Source organism: Blennius ocellaris (assembly GCF_963422515.1).
Source record: "Blennius ocellaris genome assembly, chromosome: 16".
NCBI lineage: Eukaryota > Metazoa > Chordata > Actinopteri > Blenniiformes > Blenniidae > Blennius > Blennius ocellaris.
In genome coordinates this window covers 8,753,121-8,773,534 of record NC_137665.1, presented here as the reverse complement: position 1 = coordinate 8,773,534, position 20,414 = coordinate 8,753,121, and the positions used below count along the sequence as shown (strand labels likewise).

Below are 20,414 nucleotides of genomic sequence, written 5' to 3'. Positions count from 1 at the left end.
AAGTTTAAAATGACATTCTGCTTTAAAGAGTCTGGGTGTGGTTTGAAAAGTCTCGGCCTAACCTTTTTTGAGTTTACATCATGTTTAAAGATCATTTCTGAAGTCAAATTCAGGGTTTAGAAGATAACTTTTTCCCTTTTTCCCCAATAGTATTTTAAAGACCAGTGAGTTTCTTCATAGGTGCAGTGCTGGTGGCCATGTAGGCAGTTGATTAAAAAGAGAAAAATCTGCGATGGTATCGCTCAACAGGAAAATGCTTGGCTTTGGGGGGGGGGGGGCTTTTCTATGCTGAGTTTACATGTTTTCCCTGTGCTTTAGTGGGCTTTCTCTCACGATCTAAAAACATACACTTAAAGCTAAATCGTGACACTAAATTGCCTGGACGTATGAGTAGGTGCGCTTGTCTGTTTCTTTGTTTGTCCTGCATGCAGTGACTGTTGACATCTTGTGTGTATCCCCTGCCTTCACAGTCAGCTGGGATCAGCTGCAGCTCCACAAATTGGATAAAGCAAGATTGAATATAAATGGCAGATTGGATGGCAGAAGGCATGAAGCCCTTGTTCAATCCAAAAATGGAACAATTCTGACATCTATTGGCTGAAAAAGTACCTGCAGAGAGGTGATGTCAGGAGACAAACTCACTGTGACTTCACCTTTCCTGGATTCAGTGACCTGCAGGGAAATATGTTGATGATGCACACATTTAATCACATTGTGTTTGGTATGATAAGAAAGTAGCAGCTTTCTGGGAGACCGAATATATAGTCCAATATGCCAAGTACATATATTTGACCACAGGAGTTTGATTATACGTTCAACAAAATTCAAATTTTCTCTCTGGATTACCTGCTCCATGTTACCATGTTCAACAATAAAGTGTCACGCTTGTTTAAAGGTTTTCTGCTTGTTTTGCTTCTCTTGTACACAGCTGCAATACACAAGCACATATCCTGCAGCGCTTTTATGTTTCAAATACTAAAATTACAGCACGTAATGACGTACTGTCACACCACGATCTCCACGTTTCCTTTCCTCTCACACAGACGACAACAAACAGGCCTAAATCAGCTCAGCTAAGACTTCCTCTGGCTTATCCTGGGCTCTGAACACAGCAGGGGAAGCTTCAGGGAGACACACTATATAAAGACCTGGGATAAAACACCCAAATTAAATACCACTGCCACCCAGAAGAGAAGGTGTATTAATGGGGATGTCGGTTTTATACCGAGGTAAAACTGTGATGCTTCAGCTCCTATTTTCAGGACACACTTATCAACACACATGCAGTTCTATTCATAGCTCACTGTACACTCTGTATGAGGCCTTTTGTTTCTATTCATAGATGGACTTGAAGACAGAAAAGCAGGTTATGCATGTGTGTCAAAGACGTGTGTGTCACTGTGTCCCTCCCATCCTCATGATCCTGATGAAGATAGTGATGATGATGAAGGGACAGTTACACATCTGACTGATGGAATGCTGTCCTGCAAACCTTGTGGTTTGGACACACCTGCAACACACACACACACACTTGCATGGACACATCAAGACATGCTCTTGCTTGTAGATGTGAGGAAAAGCTTCCTGTAAAAACTGCGGTGATTTATTTTTTGTTTAAATTCTTTATCAGGAAGAGTGAACCTGATGTCATCAGTAGTTTTCTCCCATCTTCTCCAATGTGACGAGTTCGAGGCCCACCAGTGTCTCACTATACGAGACTGTGTGTCTCCCTGCCGCTGTAAAGTTACACTGGAACCCGCAGTGTATTTTCTTTTTAACTGCTCGGCCTGGTGAATGAGGAGGATCTCGGTTCGTACCCCGGACAAGTCGAACAGCCTCGGTCACACCCTTCCCGGCTTCCACCACCCCCTCCACCTCCACCCCACCCCACCCCACCCCCCGGGCCTGCCCGCCATGTTCTGGAGGAGGAGATACGTGTAGTCCCTGGCTTTAGCTGGCTTAGCATTAGCAGCGGCACAAGCTAAAGGCGGAGGCGCAACAAGCTCCTTCTTTTTGGACGCCGACATAAGTCCTCTTGTTTTGATTTCCTCTCCACCCCTCCGTCTTTTTTTGGGGGGGATTAGCCGAACCTGTTTATGGGCGCGCGGCCCCAGGAGTGACAAAAGAGCGTGACGGAGCTTCTCCCAGAACCCAGGTGAGTGGTCGTGGGGTTTTGAAGAGAGCCGAGTTGTTTTGTTTTTCCAGGCTTTACCGTGGCGATGTCTCCACTGAGCACCCGTCTGGGCTGCTAGCGGCTACTAGCTTAGCATGCTAGTTCACTGCGCCCAACACTAAACTACCCGCTTTCGGTATTTATGTATTTGTGTGCAAAGGAGACCGTGAATACGATCAAACATGTACACTCAGACGAGGAGAAGGCAACAGTTGTGCGTTTAGCGTAGTTTAAACGGCGGGGCTGGCTGAAGTGACGGCTGAAGAACTAGCTTTGATCCAACTTTTCAACAGATAAGTTTTGATAACGGGAATAAAATCGATGGAACGTGGCGCTCGTGATCGATACATCAAGCACTAACATCCGGGAGTGGTTGTCGGAGAGAGGCAACGCTTGCGATTAGTCGTGAGATTAGTCAAACTTTTTTTGTTTTTAACAATAGTTTTCCTCTTTCGCTAGCTTCAAGTTTTGCTCTCAACTTGCTATCGTCTGCTTGCTATTCCGCCCCGTGCTACACCCTTCGTTATTTCGCAATCAGAGCAGGTAACTTGTTGGGATTATTGTTGAAACATCCCACCCAACATCGAAGCGGATTTAGATTAGTTTTTTTGGTTGTTTGGTTTTTTTTAAAATTTATTTTAGCTTGAGCTGCTTTAGCTTCAGCGCTAACTATCAACCACATCCATTCAAAGAGGCGCCGTGATTTCATTTCGAGATATTGTTGGATCTCCTCTTCCTCGGTGGATCGTTCTTTCACACAGATGACGGCTTAATTGCAACGCAAACGTGAGTCAGCAAAGCCAGACTTCATATAGTTGTTTCTTTTAAATATGTTTAGGGATCTTCCTTTTGGGGTTGGGCGCTGCCTGTTCACTCGCTTCGCCTTAAATCGTGGGATCTTGACGATAACATTTTTTTTTTTTTTTTTTAGTTAAATAGAGCTCAGTGGAAGAAGTTGGTGTTTGGATGTGAGTTGTAGTGATCCTACATTAGCGTGGCCAGAGTGAGGGGCAGGGCTTTTGTCCATTGTGAGGATGATCAGTCAGTCACAGGGGGTGACAGATGCAGCATCACCGTCCCTCACTTGGCTTTGTCTCTCTCCACCAGACAGGGAGGACAAAAGGGGGGCTGATGTGCCCACAGACGGTGGCTCCTTCTCCTGTCTCCACCTCACTCTGATTAGGATTTATGCTCCACACACTTCAGGGTTTTTAGACTTGACAGTTATTGGCGTCATTTGGTTTGGAATTGATACGACTTTTTGGCGATGTGGAACTTAATCCTCTGGTCACAGATGAGGATTAGTTACTGGTGTGTGTTGCTTGTCATATTGCCACTCCACTGAGAGCTTCCGAGAAGGTAGTAGATGAAAGGGCAGGACAACCTGATTTGAACACGCAAATAAATATGGTCAGGTGTCTGGTTGTGCAAGCTTCTATCTCCAGATCAGTGGACCTTTTCATCTCTGCTCCTAATGCCAATCACACTTTACCAGCTTCTACCAACACTTGATCTGTCCAAGATTGACTTCCCAGTTTTGTTCATAGTGAATGCTTTCTGTTTATATGAGAACCTTAAGCGCACACATGCTAGTTAATTAACTGAATTGAAAATTAAGCCATTTAAAGCGTTAACGGCACAGTAATTACCGTCCATTTGGTCATTTAGCTCATTGATCACATTTTTCTTTTTGTGATTGTCTGTTAATGTGCTCTAGATGTACGATGCCAGGTCACTGACAGGTCAGCCACTCACCGATCTGTTTGCAGCGTTTCAATTGAGAGTGAAATTTGATGTAGCTGAATTATAAATCGGCCGAGCATTCCACCTGTTGATCCGAGGTCCGGTGTCTCGGGCTACAATCACACAGCTAGCGAAAGTGGATCAAATTTTCTTCACAGGCGTCGTACTGAATCAGATGGTTAACCTCATTCTTAACAATCATGTCACATTTCATCCCGCTTTCATGTCAATTCGACTCTCATTGGAACGGATCTGCATGGCCACCATCTTGGATGGATCCCTGCTTCACCTCTCAGAAATCTTGTGTGTGGATGGAGGTCTTTACACAAATAAAATAATCATAACTCCCTTTAATCATTGACATGGTTTGCTTTGTTGCAAGCTGTCAGAAGGTTGCTGCTTCAATTCTCCATACCCCCCCCATCTACATGTCGAAGTGTCCTTGAGTAAAACTCTGACCCTCAAATAGCTCGCTGTGGATGGATTGAGCACCTTGCATGGCAGCTGCCTCCACTGTTGTGTGGGTGAATGTGATTAACATTGTAAAGCAGTTTGGGGAACGCTCAAGCTGCTTTACCGTTTACCCTTTATGAAATTATGTTTTTACACTAAAATGTACCTATCATACTGAAATTCTAACAATGCTAGTTGTTAGCTATCAGCTCACAACTTGAGAAATACGGTGTCTCTGTGGGAACATCTGTGTTTGCGGATTGCTGTTCACACTGCTGTCGTAAAGAAAAAAGGATTATTTGTGATTGTAGCCTCAATGACATGCCTGAAATGTAACTTGACATCACAGCTGATCCATCAAAACTGAAGCACAACTCCTCACATGCACGTTCACTTGTTTTTATCTCAAATTATTTCTTTAATCTTAAGTCGTCTGGAGCTATTGTGTTCCACTCATACTTTCGCCTTAAAGCTGAATTGATCAGATCACAGTCCCCATATTCCTCCTGGGGGATTCAGCTTAACTCCTTTCACATTATCTGATTGATATCAGAAGTTCACCTGGTTTCAGATTCGATTTGCATAAAACGGAAATCCTCAAGACCGTTTAACTCCAGTTTTTCAACTCTGCATGACTTTGCAGAAAGCAGTGATCACTTCAGGCTAAGTCTGATAAACATGGATGTATAATTTACTATGACTTGTGGTTACAGGAGGATTTATCTTTTAGTTTTTCGAGTTTAATCCGTGTTTGTGTATCATGAAGCTTCAGAATCACTTCCAAGGATGAATATTATGAAATATTCTGAAATGGCATATTTCCGAAGAAAAGTATCACAAATCTGTATTGTCAAATGGGATCCCGTTTAAATATTTAACCCCGTCCTATCAGAGAAGAGCTACACATGGACAAATCTCTATATTGAATAGTTTCTGGGCTCAACCAAAATTTTGACCAAAATGGGAAACAAGAAAAATGCTCCAAAAATAAGAAAAATTGTAGCAAAACTAAATGCTAAATATTTGAAATATGGCTCCTGAAATATGTATGTATTATATAAAGCCATTTGAAGGCTTCAGTCAAGGTCTTTGATAAGTATATTGGATTTTAAATGCTGCCGAGTTAACAACTTTTTGTAGCACTCTGGAGGTTAGCATTAACATCTGGGCTCAGTGATTTGAAGCTCAACAGGTTTTAGCAACATCCTGAAGCGATTAAACCCTCGGCCAAGTTAAAAGAAGGCAAATATCACACGATCGTCATCTTACTATACTGTTTGATAACATACACATTGTCAAACAAGCTCGCTCCACAAGCAGCAGTCATCTCGAGTTGAATGTGGTTGTGCATTGTTTTTTGGGGGGGGGCTTCTTACTCGGCCTACATCCTTTATGTATTTTCCATTGTTAGCAATATTTTTATTTCCCACAATGCTGTTTTGAAGCGGTCCACGCCATCACTGTCGAAAGGAGGCAGATTGAAAGCACTGCGGATCTGACTTGTGGTAGGCGAGGGGGACGTTTAGCTAACTGATTGATCTTCCAGTCCCCATATTGGAGGTTCATTCCCTCCTTCTCGCCCTGTCCGCATGTCCAACTGTCCTTCAACAACACACTACAATCCAGGTTGCTCCCAGTGGAGTAAGAGTAGTATGCATGGCATCTTAAAATAGCAGTCTAGCAACGAAGACTAATTGATTTGATTAGATATGAGAGGAAACGTCTCCCTGGAGTTTCTTCTTGGCCTCGGTGTCTGTTGGATACAGCTGAACGTGTTTATTGCTGTTTAAAACTGGATTCAGTTCTGCAGCTTCCTGACGGGATCAGTCGTTAGGATGCAGTTAACCTGCGCTGACACATGAATTGATATTTTCTGCACAGTCAGACACGAGTCTTGTGTGCCGAGTCGAACTCGGAGGGGCCGAGCGGAGGCCGGTCGCGGTGTCTGCTGGTGGGGGTTGTTCCGGGATGAGAAGGGGGTGCCGGAGGGTGGGGTGGGCGAGACAGACTCTCCTCTCTTCCTCCTGTCCTCTGCGAGTGAATAGGTGATTATAACAGCAGATGTGTCATTAGGTCTGAGCCGTATTCATGCGGATGCAGGGTAAGGAGGAGGAGGGTGACGAGGGGACGCTCGGGAGGAGGATGAGGGAGGGCGGGGGGGGGCTGACTGCCATGCTCCAAAGGAATCACGTTTCACTGACGTGAAGTGAATTTATGGGATCTGCCAAGTTGTTTTTGTACCCCCCACCCCCCCCCCGCACATACACTCACACTGGTTCCCTCAGTCAGCTGTCTCTCAGTGGCTCTGCTCGACAGGAAGCTCCCCGAAAAAAAACGCATACACACGTGTCAGTCCACATAGATCATCTAGAAATGTATAAGAGAGTAAATAAACCGACACGTAATTTGCTCCTCTTTTTGTGAAAGCATTTGCTGGTAGGACCTGTCTGTGCACGCTGAGGGCGGATATCAGATTACTGAAAAGGATAAGTCATCACAGGTATCCGGACATGGTCGAGACTGAAACCCTAAACTTTGTGTTATTACCAATAATCGTTTAGGAAAGAAGATTATATTTCAGTTGTTTACAAGTGTGTAAGTGACTGTTTGCTGTGTTCACCTCAACCCAAAGTTCAAACCTCAATTTGCGAGCAACTAATTGATGTTTGCTTCCTGGAGATTCAAAAAAGTATTGGTTTTAAATAAGCTAATTATTTAAATAAAATGCTTCATGATTCATGACTGTTTGCCCTGTTTCATGAGTTATACAGTTGTTTGTCTCGACACCCACTTTTCAATCTGTTGTCTACAAGGAAGTTACTCATTACATGAACGCTGTTCTCTTCTAAATGAATATTCTTCAGTCACATCTCAACTAATCATCTGACTTTAAATCTTGTTTATCTTCTTTGAGACCCACCAAGTACTCCAACCACATGTTTTCGGATCATAACGCAGTGGCAAAAGTGTAAAGAGCATAGTATCAACATAGAAAAGTTGGTTTAAGGATGAAATTAGCAAGACTCAAACAAACGTTTCTCTCTTCCACATCCGATCACACGATCCATGATTTAGATTTTGTTTTCTTTCATGGTGCATCCTGATCATTTGGTGGTCAGTGGCCTATTGAATATTAGCAAACATCCACTTCTTTACTTAGGCTGTGGGCTGCTTTGCGTATCAGATGAATTTAGGATTTATGAATACTAATGTTTTAGAGAAACTTCATATCTTGCGTATCTTGATTGTCCCCACAAGCACACCACGCCTTTCACCCTCAAAGCTTGGGAACAGGATCACTGCAGAACAGACTGTTGTGGCATTATTAATTTTTTAACATGCTACTGGGCGATTTTGCCATTGTTTCTGTGAACTCAATGGAGATTATAAAAGTGGAAATGCAGTTCCTAGTCACAGCACCCAGTCTTGTGAAATGTGAAGGAGGCGGGCATGGAAATTGCTTATCTAAGTGAAAGTATGAAACATGTTGTTTGTCTAGTTTCAGAAAGGAAGGTCCTACAGCTGCTCATATTCAGGCAAATCAACACAATCTCTTGGTTTGTTAAGCTGTGGAAGTTGCGAATACAATGGCACTTTCATGAAAGACATTTGGATGAGTTGGCAACTACCAGGTGTTCAAGGATACGAGAGTCCTCAGTGTAGAATAGTTGAATCGTTGATCATATGTACACAATACATTTCCGTGCATGAAATGATAATTTGTCAAGTAGGCATTTCAGTGCAACCTTCCTTTGTTTGCCATCAACCTAATGTTGATCACGCCTGTCCAAGAATTCCTTACCCCGGATGGCATTTTTTTCTTTTTCTGATCTCCTCCTGCCGTTTGTGTGTTTTTTCCAGGTGATGGCGTGGTTATGTGTGCTGCCTGCACTGTGTGTGTGGAGATGGTTTTAACAGACACAGTTCTGGAGGACTCAGGAACACTGCACTGGCCTGAAGAAGTCTCATAAACAGATACACGCACACACACACACACAAACAAACCAGACGGACATTTATAACACCGCCGTGCTGTGAGCAAGGACACTGACACGCGCAGACACACAGCATAAGCTTCACCTGAAGCTCTCACACTTGCATCTTCAAAAACGTTTGGCTTCCGCGCTCCTCTCTTGTGCGAGAGTGCGTATTTGATTTCTTTCCGTCTGTCCCACCACCACCGCCATCACCATGCCCAGCACCATCCGCCGGCAGATGAAGAACATGGTTAACAACTACTCTGACGCAGAGAAGAAGGTCAGAGAGGCCACGTCCAATGACCCCTGGGGCCCTTCGTCTTCGCTCATGTCAGAGATCGCTGATCTGACTTACAACGTGGTGGCCTTCAGCGAAATCATGAACATGATCTGGAAGCGTCTCAACGACCACGGCAAGAACTGGCGCCACGTCTACAAGGCTCTCACCCTGCTGGACTACCTGATCAAGACGGGCTCGGAGCGAGTGGCGCTGCAGTGCAAGGAGAACATCTTCGCCATCCAGACGCTGAAGGACTTTCAGTACATTGACCGAGACGGAAAAGACCAGGGGATCAACGTCCGGGAGAAGAGCAAGCAGCTCGTGGTCCTTCTCAAAGACGAGGACCGTCTGAAAGGAGAAAGGTGAGTCCTTCACCGAGGCAGTGTTTCAAGATTTTACCAAAGACCTGTATGTCAAGTAATACCTGACTCTATACAGTTGGATATAGTATGCAACAGGGATCAATGCATTCCCTGCTGCGCCCTAAAAGTTCCACCATCTACTGTGCAGCCATTGATTTACTGTTGTCGATGCAGTCTGCAGACTGAATACGACTTCATGTTCATTGGAGTGATGTCCAGAGCTCTTGGGGGGGGGGGGGGGGGGGGGTCAGGGTCAGGGGGTACTCCTGAACTGTACTGTCCACTTACATTGAAACTATGTCTTCCTGTTTGCAGTGAATTAGCATTTTTTTCGGCATTCGGTTGTCAGTCTTGGATGGTTTTGTCCGAAACTTTATTATGGCACATGTAGCGCTCTATTACAAACAGGAACATGGAAAAAAGTAGCACCATAAGTGGAGTCCTGTTAGACCCTCCTTCTGTTGATTTTTACCAATTGTTTTCATACCACTCTATAATGCTACTGAGGGTGGGTTTTTCATGAAATTCATCTGTCTGTGCTTGAAAAACACGCTGACACAGCAAATTTAGAAAAAATGTAATGAATCGAATACGATCAATCAGTTCACTTGTAGCACATGTTGCTTTCTGTAACATAGCATTTCATTTATAGTGATGAAAGCACAGGGCAATCAGTATTAAGTAAATTACAAGAAGCGAGTCGAGGGAATTGCTTCATAATTTGTTTCAATACACGTTTAACTCTAATCCAGCATTTTTTTCAGTTCCGTTCTTTTAATTGAATCAATTTTAAACAGTAATAGATTTGATCTTCTGTTTTGGTCTCGGATTTCCAGTTACTATTGGTCCTGTTGGGCCCTGTGCTTGAAATACAGTGACTCTGATGTGGATCAAGGATTGTTCATATGGTGGTTTTGTTTCTGTAGGTCTCAAGCTTTGAAGACCAAAGAGCGCATGGCCCAGGTGTCCACAGGGAGCACTCAGATGGGTTTTGGCCGAGGCTCGTCCCAGCCCAACCTCTCCACTTCTTACAGTGAAGAGTATGGAAGATCAGAGGGCTCGCCTGCCTCCTACCACGGCTGTAAGGGTTTACTTCAACACACACGTATACATGCGAAGGAATTGCTCCCTGTTCAATGCAATCGCATATAAGCCATTGTTGATATTGTGTCCCAGTTGGTGTAACTTTGGCCTACATCCCGAAACATGCACCTCCCCCTTTTTCTGAGTTCTGCAGTCGAGCTGCATTCCTCAGCTCTTGTGCGTGCGTGCACACACACACACACACACACACACACACACACACACACACACACACACACACACACACACACACACACACGGAAGAGGAAGGATAGTCGCCCCAATCATCTTTTATCCTCATGACAGAGGAATCTGCTCTGCTTTTCAGTGATCTCCTCATTTCTCTTGAGGCAGAGTGACTGTGACAGTCAGAAAAGCCGAGTCGGTGACTGAGGACTGTCAGCTGCTTATGGTGTTTCAAAACTGGGATCTCAGCCGAGGGTCTGTGTGTACTTGAACAAATATATATAATATAGTGGCTGTTATTTCTCTGGGCTTTTTCAAAAAGAAAACTTGCACCACTGACTTTAATGCAGCATTCAAATGTGTTGAAGGTGATTGATTGAATGTCAGGAAATGGGGTAATAAAGGAGTGTAAGAATGGTCAAGAAAAAAGTGAAAAGGGTGAACCTTGGCCTCTTTTCCTTTTACACTCTGACCCCCAGGTCTTTGTACACAGCAGGGTGACTCTGTGTCTGTGTGTGTTCGTATAATGTCACGCATGTGGTTTCAGCCCGCGTGGATCTTTACATGGAGCACAGAATGTGTGCTCATGGCTGACTGTGTGTCTCACATTCCTACGTGTACGTTGTGCCTGAGAGTGTCCGGAGGCGGAAGCTTCAGCAGCTGAGTCACCGGTAGAGCAAACTGATGGGAGGCCGCCCAATCAGAACTGAGTTGAGCTATCACAGTGGGAAGTTGCCAGGAGGGATTTGTGGGATTCCAGTCAAACTTTCCGAGTATTGTTGGCCAGACAGTGTGAATGAATTAATATGTGCAGGTGTGAATTCTGCAAGCAGTTCTTAAGCTGTCTGAAAATGTGGACATTGGTTTATCCTAAGCAATGAATTGTTTTGTCGCAAAAATACATGAATCATGTTTGTAACTTTTAAATGTCTGCTTTTGGCATTTTCGTTATAGTGGCAATGTGACGCTTTATGTACAACAATCAATACCTCCATGGCCCGGATTTCAAAGATTTCGTTCTTAATTTTGGTTTAAAAAAAAAAAGTTTACACAAGATATGCTATGAATTACCCTGTAAACACCTTTTTAAGATTTACATTATACAAAGAACAATATGATGACCAGTTTTTCAGGCCTAAAATTTCCATTTTTATAAATCATTCGTGACTGATCATTTTTAAATGACCCCCTGAGGTGTTGGTGGCCCCAATTTGAAAAAACACAGTATAAAAACCATGCATTAGTATGAAAGGACCTGATTGTATTCAAGGCTGTAATGTCCTGAACAATAACCAACTAAAAAAAAACCTGAAAATCTTTTTATGTATTTATATTGACTTAACTAATGCCTTTTTTATCTATTAAAATGTTTTTTTTTTATATTTTTTAATAATTTTTTTAAGTGTATTTGAAAAGCCAATCTATCATGTTGAAAGTGTTAAAAAATTACAAGAAAGAGCTTGCACACATTTTTAAATCTGATAAATGGTGGAATAAAACGAGTGAACCAGAAAATCAAGTTTTTAAGACGTTTCCTGCTTGCAGGCAGTCGTGTCTGTGAAGAGATTTGGATTCTCCATATATGGTTCATTCCCACGGTGGTAGGCCAGAAACTGTTGTGTGTTTTTGACTCATGTTTGTTTTTTGTCTTCCAGACTTGCTTCTAAGTATTGCATACTTTACATTTTGTGCCAGCATTTTTTTTTTAGGGGATAGGAAACTTTTGCTTTGTGTTTTCTTTTAGGAAATGGAAAGAGACATCTCCTTAAAGTCAAATGCTTAAGGAACTGTCTAGTTTTAAATGTATTAATAAGTCTTAAAATACATACGCACACAGTAGTTACTGTCCATTGTTGTGAGACACTGAGCTGTTTAAATTGTGACTCAAGTTCTGTAAGCTAAACAAACACTCCTATACCTGGTCACTTTTCCTGGAGTTACTTTAAGCTAAGAACAAGGAAACAAGCAGGAGTGCGAGGAGACACTAAGATTTGGACTACAATTGTCATGGATTCTTTATGAAACAGTAACAGGATGGCTGTTCTGGTCATGTACGCATAATCCCATATCCAGCTTTACCAAGAAGCTGGCCAGTACTAAAGATGGATGTGTTCATTGCAGCCTCTGATAACCTCTCATTGTGGCTCCAAATATATTGTTATTACAATATCGACACGTTTAATCTACGTGACGGAAAACACTGACTGAACTGTGTATATTATATCACCGTGCCCACTGCCTTTAACAGAAATTCTAAATTACAGACTTTTAAATAGGAATGGTGAATTTAATTGTAATTCAATAAAATACAGAATTTTCCTTGTGAGGCCAATAAAGTCTGATCTTAATCAACTTATTTAAACAGCATAATCCATTGACGGTCCCAGATTATTGCAAATGTGCGGAGTATTGTGTGGACCTGTCTAATCAGATGGCTGTTTACATGAAGGGATTTTAATTAGACTGCTTATGGTCCATGTAACCGCCGCTATTAATGCCTCATTCTGCAGCATGATAATGAAGCAGGAAAAATCGACTTGCATTTGGCAGCCATGTTCATTGGTGTCAAGAATTTGCCTCTGGGATTAATAAAGTGTTTCCACTTTATAAGACATTTCAAAATCTGGTTGCCTGTAAGCTCACATATTACTATAGCACATGTCATCATGGGCAATCTAATAGAAAGGCAAACAGTTTGACAGTTAAAGGAAATGTATCATTTCCTCATAATGGAAACTGATGATGTGACTAATTTACTGTAAAAGTTGATGATGTGACACGTGGTGCTAAAAATGTCTCCATAGAGTAGGAAGATGCAAGTCAGAACTTTCGAAACCATTTGTGTCGAATGAAAATGAAACGCAGAACCGCCCTTTTCCTGCTTCATATTCGTGTCGGTGTTTCTTGACATTTCTGTGCCATCCTGGCGGGATGTGGTTCAAAAATACAAGTATGTTTGGGAAGTTGTCTGGTCTGTTTTTGCAGCTCAGACAGTTAAAATGTTTTGACTTTCATACAGTTTTTATTTGTCACCTAAAATAAATATTATTTTACACCTCACATTTCTGCAGTGCAGACTGTCAGCAGTGGATTGAAAAGAAAAAAAAAAAAAAAAAACCCTCTTTGCAGATGAATCATGTCGGAAATGATAAATGAAGCAGAATAAAACATTTAGTTTGCACACCCACAACATTCACACAGAACTGATGTAAGGAGAAAGAGTGACATTCTATACAGAGAAAAGTCAAAACAATGACGGGTGATGTGGAAGTTCCCATGGAAACAACACGCAGTCCTTCCACACTGAAAAATGCACACTCGCACTCTGAATTAATAACAATGTGGGCTACCTTTATGAGTGGCTTTACATGTTGCAACGTCTCCCTCCAGGCCAGATGGTTTGTGTGTGTGTATGTGTGTGTGTGTGTGTGTTTGCCACGTGTGATGTCAGTGTTTTCTGCGCTGCCACATGGCCCCGCTCTAATCCAATAAGCTGAATAGACCTGCCGTCCCTCTCAGGCCCGCTGAAGACTTAGACTGGCTCAGCCTCAAACATACAAACAAACATACTGTCATTTATAGCCCATCTCACCTCTGAAGCGTACGGCCATGTGACAAATGAAATGTTATGTGATGACGATTTTTTTTTTTTTTACGTGCTCCCAAGAAAACGTTTTCACTAGTAGCGCTTTGCAGTTCAGAGAATATACAAAGTCACTTTGCTGTTGCATCTGTTGGCTTTGGAGGATCAAAAGTTTTTCCACGGGCTTCCTTTGACACGAAACGCGTTCTCTTGTCGTGCGTGTTCAGCAACATCTCCCAATGCGGGCTCAGAACTGGAGCAGGCCAGACCTCAGACCAGTGGAGAGGAAGAGCTTCAGCTGCAACTCGCCCTGGCCATGAGCAGAGAAGCTGCAGAGCAGGTACACACCGTCACAAACGCATGGATCAGTGTTCATTATGAAGAAGACATTCACAAGTATAGCCTTTGCTTTTGTGTAAGTGGAAATTCAAATGACGTAACAAAACAAAAAAACCTTTAATGAGAGATATTGTATACGAGCTGCGAATGCTGCCTCTGTGTTCAGGAGGATCGCATACGCCGAGGAGATGACCTTCGACTACAGATGGCCTTGGAGGAGAGCAAGAAAGAAGACCCAGTCTCTGCTAAACTGCCCAAGAAGAAGAGAGAGGTAAAATGTGACTCAACTGCTCCATGATCACAGACGTGCTTCTGAAATAGCCTTGCTGCTCCTTGTCCTCTTTTTGTTCTCAACCCTATCTGCTCTTTCGGGAGCAGTAAGGACGCCACTAACTGTGTTTACTCGTCATTATTCTGCCTGAACAAACTCCAGTTTGAGGAGTGGAAATGTTCTAGAATTACAGTTGCCCAACTGGAGCTCATGTTTATCTCAGCAGCCAAGCTTTGTGTTGTGATGAAGAATATTTTCCCCCTTGGTATTTACTGATTTGGACATTCTCTTTTTTTTCTTGTGTTTCCTTCTTACTTTGAAGCCACAGTCAACTCTGATGGATCTGATGGATGTTCCTGAGCCCAGTGTCAGTGTTGACCCCTGGGGGGCGGGGGCTGGAGCCGGAGCCAGAGCCGGAGCTGGAGCTGGAGCCGCTGCTGCTTCAGCAGACCCGTGGCAACCTTACGGTACACACACACGATCACTATAATAGACTGTAAAAAGAAGCAGCACTATCACACGCTATCTCCATAATGACTGTCATCACTCGGACTCGGCTTGCTGCATCCTTGAAAGAGATCTCGGCTCTCCACCTGCAGCTCGTAGCACTGTGACTCTTTGTTAAATAGGAATGCAGCTCCACTGGCCCGGCAGCATTACTGCACTGAGAGCCGGGGAGGGGGAAGTGTTAGAGGAAGCTATAGTGAAGAAAAGCAGTGTGAAGGGCTGGTGATGTGAGGACGGAGACTTGAAAATACTCTATTCGGCTCGATTAAGGAGTGAGAGAAACACTGTGTGTTGCATTTTAGAAAAGCTTGAGAGTAAACATAAGCAGAATAAAGTGAAAAGTAGTTTTCTCACAAAGAGTTTGTGAATTTACCCGCCAACTGATCACAACTTTAAACCATTTTCCAGGCTCTGCACCTAAGACAGCAGCCCCAGTAGACCCATGGGGTGCCCCGCCTTCTGTCCCACCCCTGAAGAGCAGTGATCCATGGGCGCCCAGCTCCATCCCTGCCTCTGACCCCTGGGGTTCTGGTGCGGCCCGTCCTAAGACTTCCAACACAGGTAACTTACCACAAAGAAAACAAGTCTCCTTTACTGCAGCGTTCATTACATTCACTAACACTTTACATCCAACGCAGAGGTTGAGCAGAACTAATGTGACAATGTGGAAAGTAAAAAATTATACATGAAAACCTTTTACAATGGTACGCAATACTTTTTTTGGCTGCTGGTTTTGGAGTCTCATCTTTTTCTGAAACTTGTAGAGATCAAATAACACACACTCCCCCATGTTTACACCCATCTGCATGCTTTTAGTTGCTTATTGTGTTCATTTGTCTCTGTTACCGAAGTATTCATAATCAATCATATACCTGTTGTCTGTTTCCACCTGTCTTTGTGTGTATCCATCGTTTGTTTTTGTGATTGTTGTCGACTCTGTACACTGTTTGTGTCTGTGTATATGCGATGTCTCCTTCCAGGTAGCTTTGACCTGTTCACTGCATCCAATGGTACGTCCAAAGAAGACTTCTCAGAGTTTGACAGCCTGCGCTCTTCCTCCTCTGTCCCCACTGGTACTCACCCTGTCTTTGTCTCTCTAATGACATGGTGTCTGTGTTATTTCCCCCCTTCCCGCCCAGTGTCTGTCTCTCCAGGGCACAGACACACACATATGTCTTGTCTTTAATTGTAAATGTCACCAGACCTGGGCAAAGAAATAATTTGAAGAGATTGACTTGAAGCTTGCAAACGTTATTGGATGTATCTGTCATTGTATGTGATGGCAGAGAAAACCGATCTTTGCTCATGTCTGGTTTCATCATCACTGTAGTGTGATCCGATGCGTCTTGTAAGTTCATAATGGAACCCAGGTCATTCATTTTGTGAAAACACACTCCCATCTCTACTTGTAAAATCTCACTTGATGCATTTCAATCAAATCCAATTCAGGTTTGTGCCAGAAAGGCTTCCAGGAAACATTTTGGCACAGACCTGAGGGTCTTTCTGTAATCTATGTGCGTGGGAAGCATGGCGTCAAGTACCCAACCGTAACTCCAGCTTAACTCCAACACAATGCTGATATGGTCAAGGACCTTCAGAGGACACAACCTCTGTGGGGTTGTAGAACGAGTTGCAGACATGTTGTTCTCTGAATCTGGCTGAAATCTTCTACATGTATTATTATTATTATTATTCAATCTGATTGTACCAGAAGGCTCAGCAAAATCTCTGTTCCTGGTCCATGAGAGCAGAATTCCTCTTTGTAGTTTCCTTGTGTGTGGGTGTGTGTGTGTGTGTGGAGGGGGGGGGGGGGGGTTGCTGGTATGCTGGGTTTGTGTGTCCACGTGCAAGTGCCTTAATGAATGTCTCCTCCACCGTCTGACTGCTTCCGCAACAAACAGCCAGGCTGTCTGCCTCTGATGTCCTCGCATAATAGTGTCCTCTAACCATTTTATTGCATCAACACAGTTTTATTTTACAGTTAATGGGAATGTGGGTGGTCGAGTGCACATAGGCACACTGGTGTGTACGACTGGCTCAGGACTTTCCAAAATCACCCCAAAACGAAACCTTTTACTATCAAAGATGCACTGTCATCATAGCTATTTGAGGTATTAGACAGTGCATCAAGAAAATATTTACCGCTCTTTACTTTTTCCACTTTTTGTTTTATTACAGCCTTCATACCAAAATGAATTGGAGTATATAAGTAATACCACATAATGATGTGATAAATGTTTTAAATTTTTTTATGTTGAATCACCGAAGTATTCAGAGCTTTTGCTCATTGCTTTGTTGATGTACCTTGAGCAGCAATAGGGTCTCAAGTCTTTTTGAACATGATGCCACAAGCTCGGCACATCTATCTTTGGGCAGTTTGGTCCATCCACTTTGAAGCACTTCTCAAGCTCCCATCAGGTTGGTGGATTGCTCCACGGTTGTCCTCCTGGAAGGTTCTCCTCTCTTCACAGAGGAAGACTGGAGTTTTGACCAAGCCCGGGGACAATCCCATCTGAGATCTACAGAAAATGATCTTGATTTCACGCTTTATTTGTGCTCCGACTAACCTCTGGGTCCTCGTATACATGGTGTGTGCCGTTCCAAGTCGTGTCCAATCAACTGAAATGACTCCAGGAGGACACCAATGAGAGTTAGTCTTGAAGTTAGCGTTTGAAACAGGCTATATAATGATTATCTTTGTCATTATGGTCTTCAAGTGTGTAGAAAAAGAAAAAGGCTGTCACATAAAACATGGGGGAAAAGTAGTGCTGTGAATACTTTCTGGATGCACTGTGTCCCTATGTTACATTATAACACAGATTTAATTGGCTCTGCAATGCAAAAATGTATATGGAGAAATATGAGGTGTTTAAAAAAAAAAAAAAACAACTTTAATCTGTGAACTACAGCTGTTACTCCTCTCTTTTCTTCAGGAGAAGGAGGTATAGCATCCTCTCTCCCCTCCCAAGTCAGCTTGGCCAGCAGCGGCAGCCTGGACCTCTTCGACCCCCTGCCCACCTCCACATCGTCCTCCATCGGCGCATTCCCAACCAGAAAAACTCCAGAGTCCTTCCTTGGGCCCAACGCCGCCCTGGTCAACCTGGACTCCCTGGTGACCAAACCGGCCCAGCCTGCACCGGTGGTCAACCCATTCCTAGCTTCAACAGGTGGGGACATGTTTCTGTATCTCCTGTAAAGGACTCAAGCTTTTTATATCGACATTCCAGACCGGCTTTCTAAGGGTGGTAAACACGGCGGCTAATTTGCAGTGATTAGATAACAGTGAGAGTGAGATCAGTAAGCCACAAGAAGCGTGTTCCAACACATGCAGGCATGAACCTACTGGGCAGTTTGATGCCGAGTCACAGATGTTGTTTACAATCTGATCTTCTCCTCAGCCTTTTAGAGAGCCCATGAATATATGTTAATAAAATAGGTGTAAATTGAAGGGTGTATGCTTCAAAACTTTCAAACTCAGTAGAAATATCCACTTTGCAATCTAACAAAGTGGTGTAAAACTGACCAAAACCATTTATGTCACAATTTCCAGTTATAACCATTCTCTCAATATGCTTTAGTTTAGCTAAAGACACCACTGTCTCTCGGTGCAGTGTGCTTTCTTAAGCTGCGATAATGTCGCCATGTATTGTGAAAACAATATGGTTTGTGATAAACGAAAACCTGAAGGTTGATAAAGATAATCTGTGCTTTGGAATTTACTCCGGCATCAGTCGTCTTTGTCTTGCCCCCAATTTGCACCAGATACCAACTTCTCTCCAGTTCAAATAACTACACGCCCCAAATAGGACGCAGTTCTCCACATTTTTTTTTTATATACTGCAAGTTCAACGTATTGTCATCATGGTGGGTGTGGGAGGATCTTGGTTCGAATCCCAGGGCTTGCAGTGTCTTAGACATGCAGTGAAGAAGCCGTTACTGCTTCAAGTTGAATATATCGAGGGTCCCTGGTAATTTGTCATGCTTCTTTGTGATTTGCTCATCCAGGCGGCAGCTCTGCTCAAGCCCCCCATGCCAACCCCTTCCAAGTGGGCCAGCCGGCTCCCCCTACCCTCAACCAGATGCGCGTCAGCCCGATGCCCTCAGGCTTCGCCGCCATGGCTGAGCCCGTGTCCATGGCCTCCGTACCCGCTCAGCCCGTCACCATGGTTCCCCTGGCCGGCATGACCCCCATGGGCCACACCATGTCCGGGGTGGGGGCCGGCGGGGTGGGGGCCTCCATGTCCATGCCTCAGCCGCTGATGAGTATGCCCCCACAGGCCGGGGCGCAGCCCGCCGGGACCACCAACCCTTTCCTTTTGTGAGAGGACCAATGGGGGGGGGGGGGGGGGGGGGGGGGGGCGTCTCGGCTCAGAATACAGAATAACCCCTCACCTCTCCACAACTCTTGCTCCTACAAAAGCTTCAAATGAACAAAGAAGTCTTATCCCAGTTACCTGTTTATAACCGATATTCCTCTACCGTAACCCCCACCTTCTCCTCCTCCTCCTCCTTTCTATGCTACAAGCTGCCGAGTCCTGTGTGTCCCAAACTGATCTGACCCCAAATAGTTAGCATCTGTCCACAGACTTTTTTTTGTTTTTTTGAGAGTAGCAGTGGTGTTTACAAGTTTTTCCACTGATGGAGGACAGGAACTCCCCCTCCTCCTGTGTGTGTCCTCCCATCATCCACTCTCCACCTCGCCCTCGCCACTCCTGTTAGGACCTGTTCCCTTCCTCGTCTGGTGGAGTGACAGGAGAGTCTGTACTAATGCCAGGATCTTATCTCTTCACGAGAGCTAATCTTTTATAAGCCCTGTCAGCTGGTGTGTGTGTGTGTGTCTGTGTGTGTGTGTGTGTGTGTGTGTGTGTGTGTGTGTGTGTGTGTGTGTGTGTGTGTGTGTGTGTGTGTGTGTGTGTGTGTGTGTGTGTGTGTGTGTGTGCGTGTGCGTGTGTGCGCGCACATCTCAGTACTTTTACACTGTGTATATTCCAGTGAGTTTTACTTGCGCACACTGGAGTAAGGATGAGAAATGATCAGATGTGTTTGTACTGTGTGTACGTGTGAGTGAGCATGTTACAAAGCAGGAATTTTGCACAATTTTTTTGCTTTTTTTCTTTTTTTCTGCAACTGTTGGGCTCACCTTTACACCTTAGATTAGGGACGAAGTCAAAGCCGCTAAAATAAACCCGACTGGGACCACACACACACATACACACACATTGCCTCGGCTCTTGGTACCACTCAGTCACAGCTCTTGTCTGGGTCACTTCCCCTCACCTCGGACTGTTTTCTCCCCCTCTACCTTCACATCCCACGTGTGAACTTTGACCTGAACAGGTCACAGGATTAACAGTGAACTTCTCAGAGGAGATGGAAAAGATGAGTGAACAATAAAAAAAAAAAAAATGTTTTTCTTTTGTAAACACAGCTGTACTGTTACTGCTCAGATACTAAACA

The 20,414-nt window shown here is 43.9% G+C and overlaps 1 protein-coding gene across 4 annotated transcripts; it reads left to right on the top strand.

Annotated features, from left to right (window-relative positions):
• Nucleotides 1-1,992: 1,992 nt before the first annotated feature.
• On the top strand, nt 1,993-19,279 carry epn2 (epsin 2; the record flags this gene model as incomplete). 4 transcript variants are annotated; one of them, XM_080511759.1, is made up of 10 exons in its annotated part: nt 1,993-2,155; nt 8,231-8,988; nt 9,915-10,069; nt 14,068-14,180; nt 14,346-14,450; nt 14,773-14,917; nt 15,366-15,518; nt 15,938-16,030; nt 17,891-18,124; nt 18,963-19,279. In XM_080511759.1, exons 2-10 carry the CDS (start codon nt 8,561-8,563, stop codon nt 19,277-19,279), a joined length of 1,743 nt encoding a protein of 580 aa, XP_080367885.1. In that variant the 5' UTR covers nt 1,993-2,155; nt 8,231-8,560. The 4 variants fall into 4 exon arrangements, with proteins under 4 accessions (XP_080367885.1, XP_080367884.1, XP_080367883.1 ...); XM_080511758.1 differs by having other exon boundaries at nt 14,068-14,255; nt 15,938-15,967; XM_080511757.1 differs by having other exon boundaries at nt 14,068-14,255.
• Between the last annotated feature and the right edge of the window lie 1,135 nt (nt 19,280-20,414).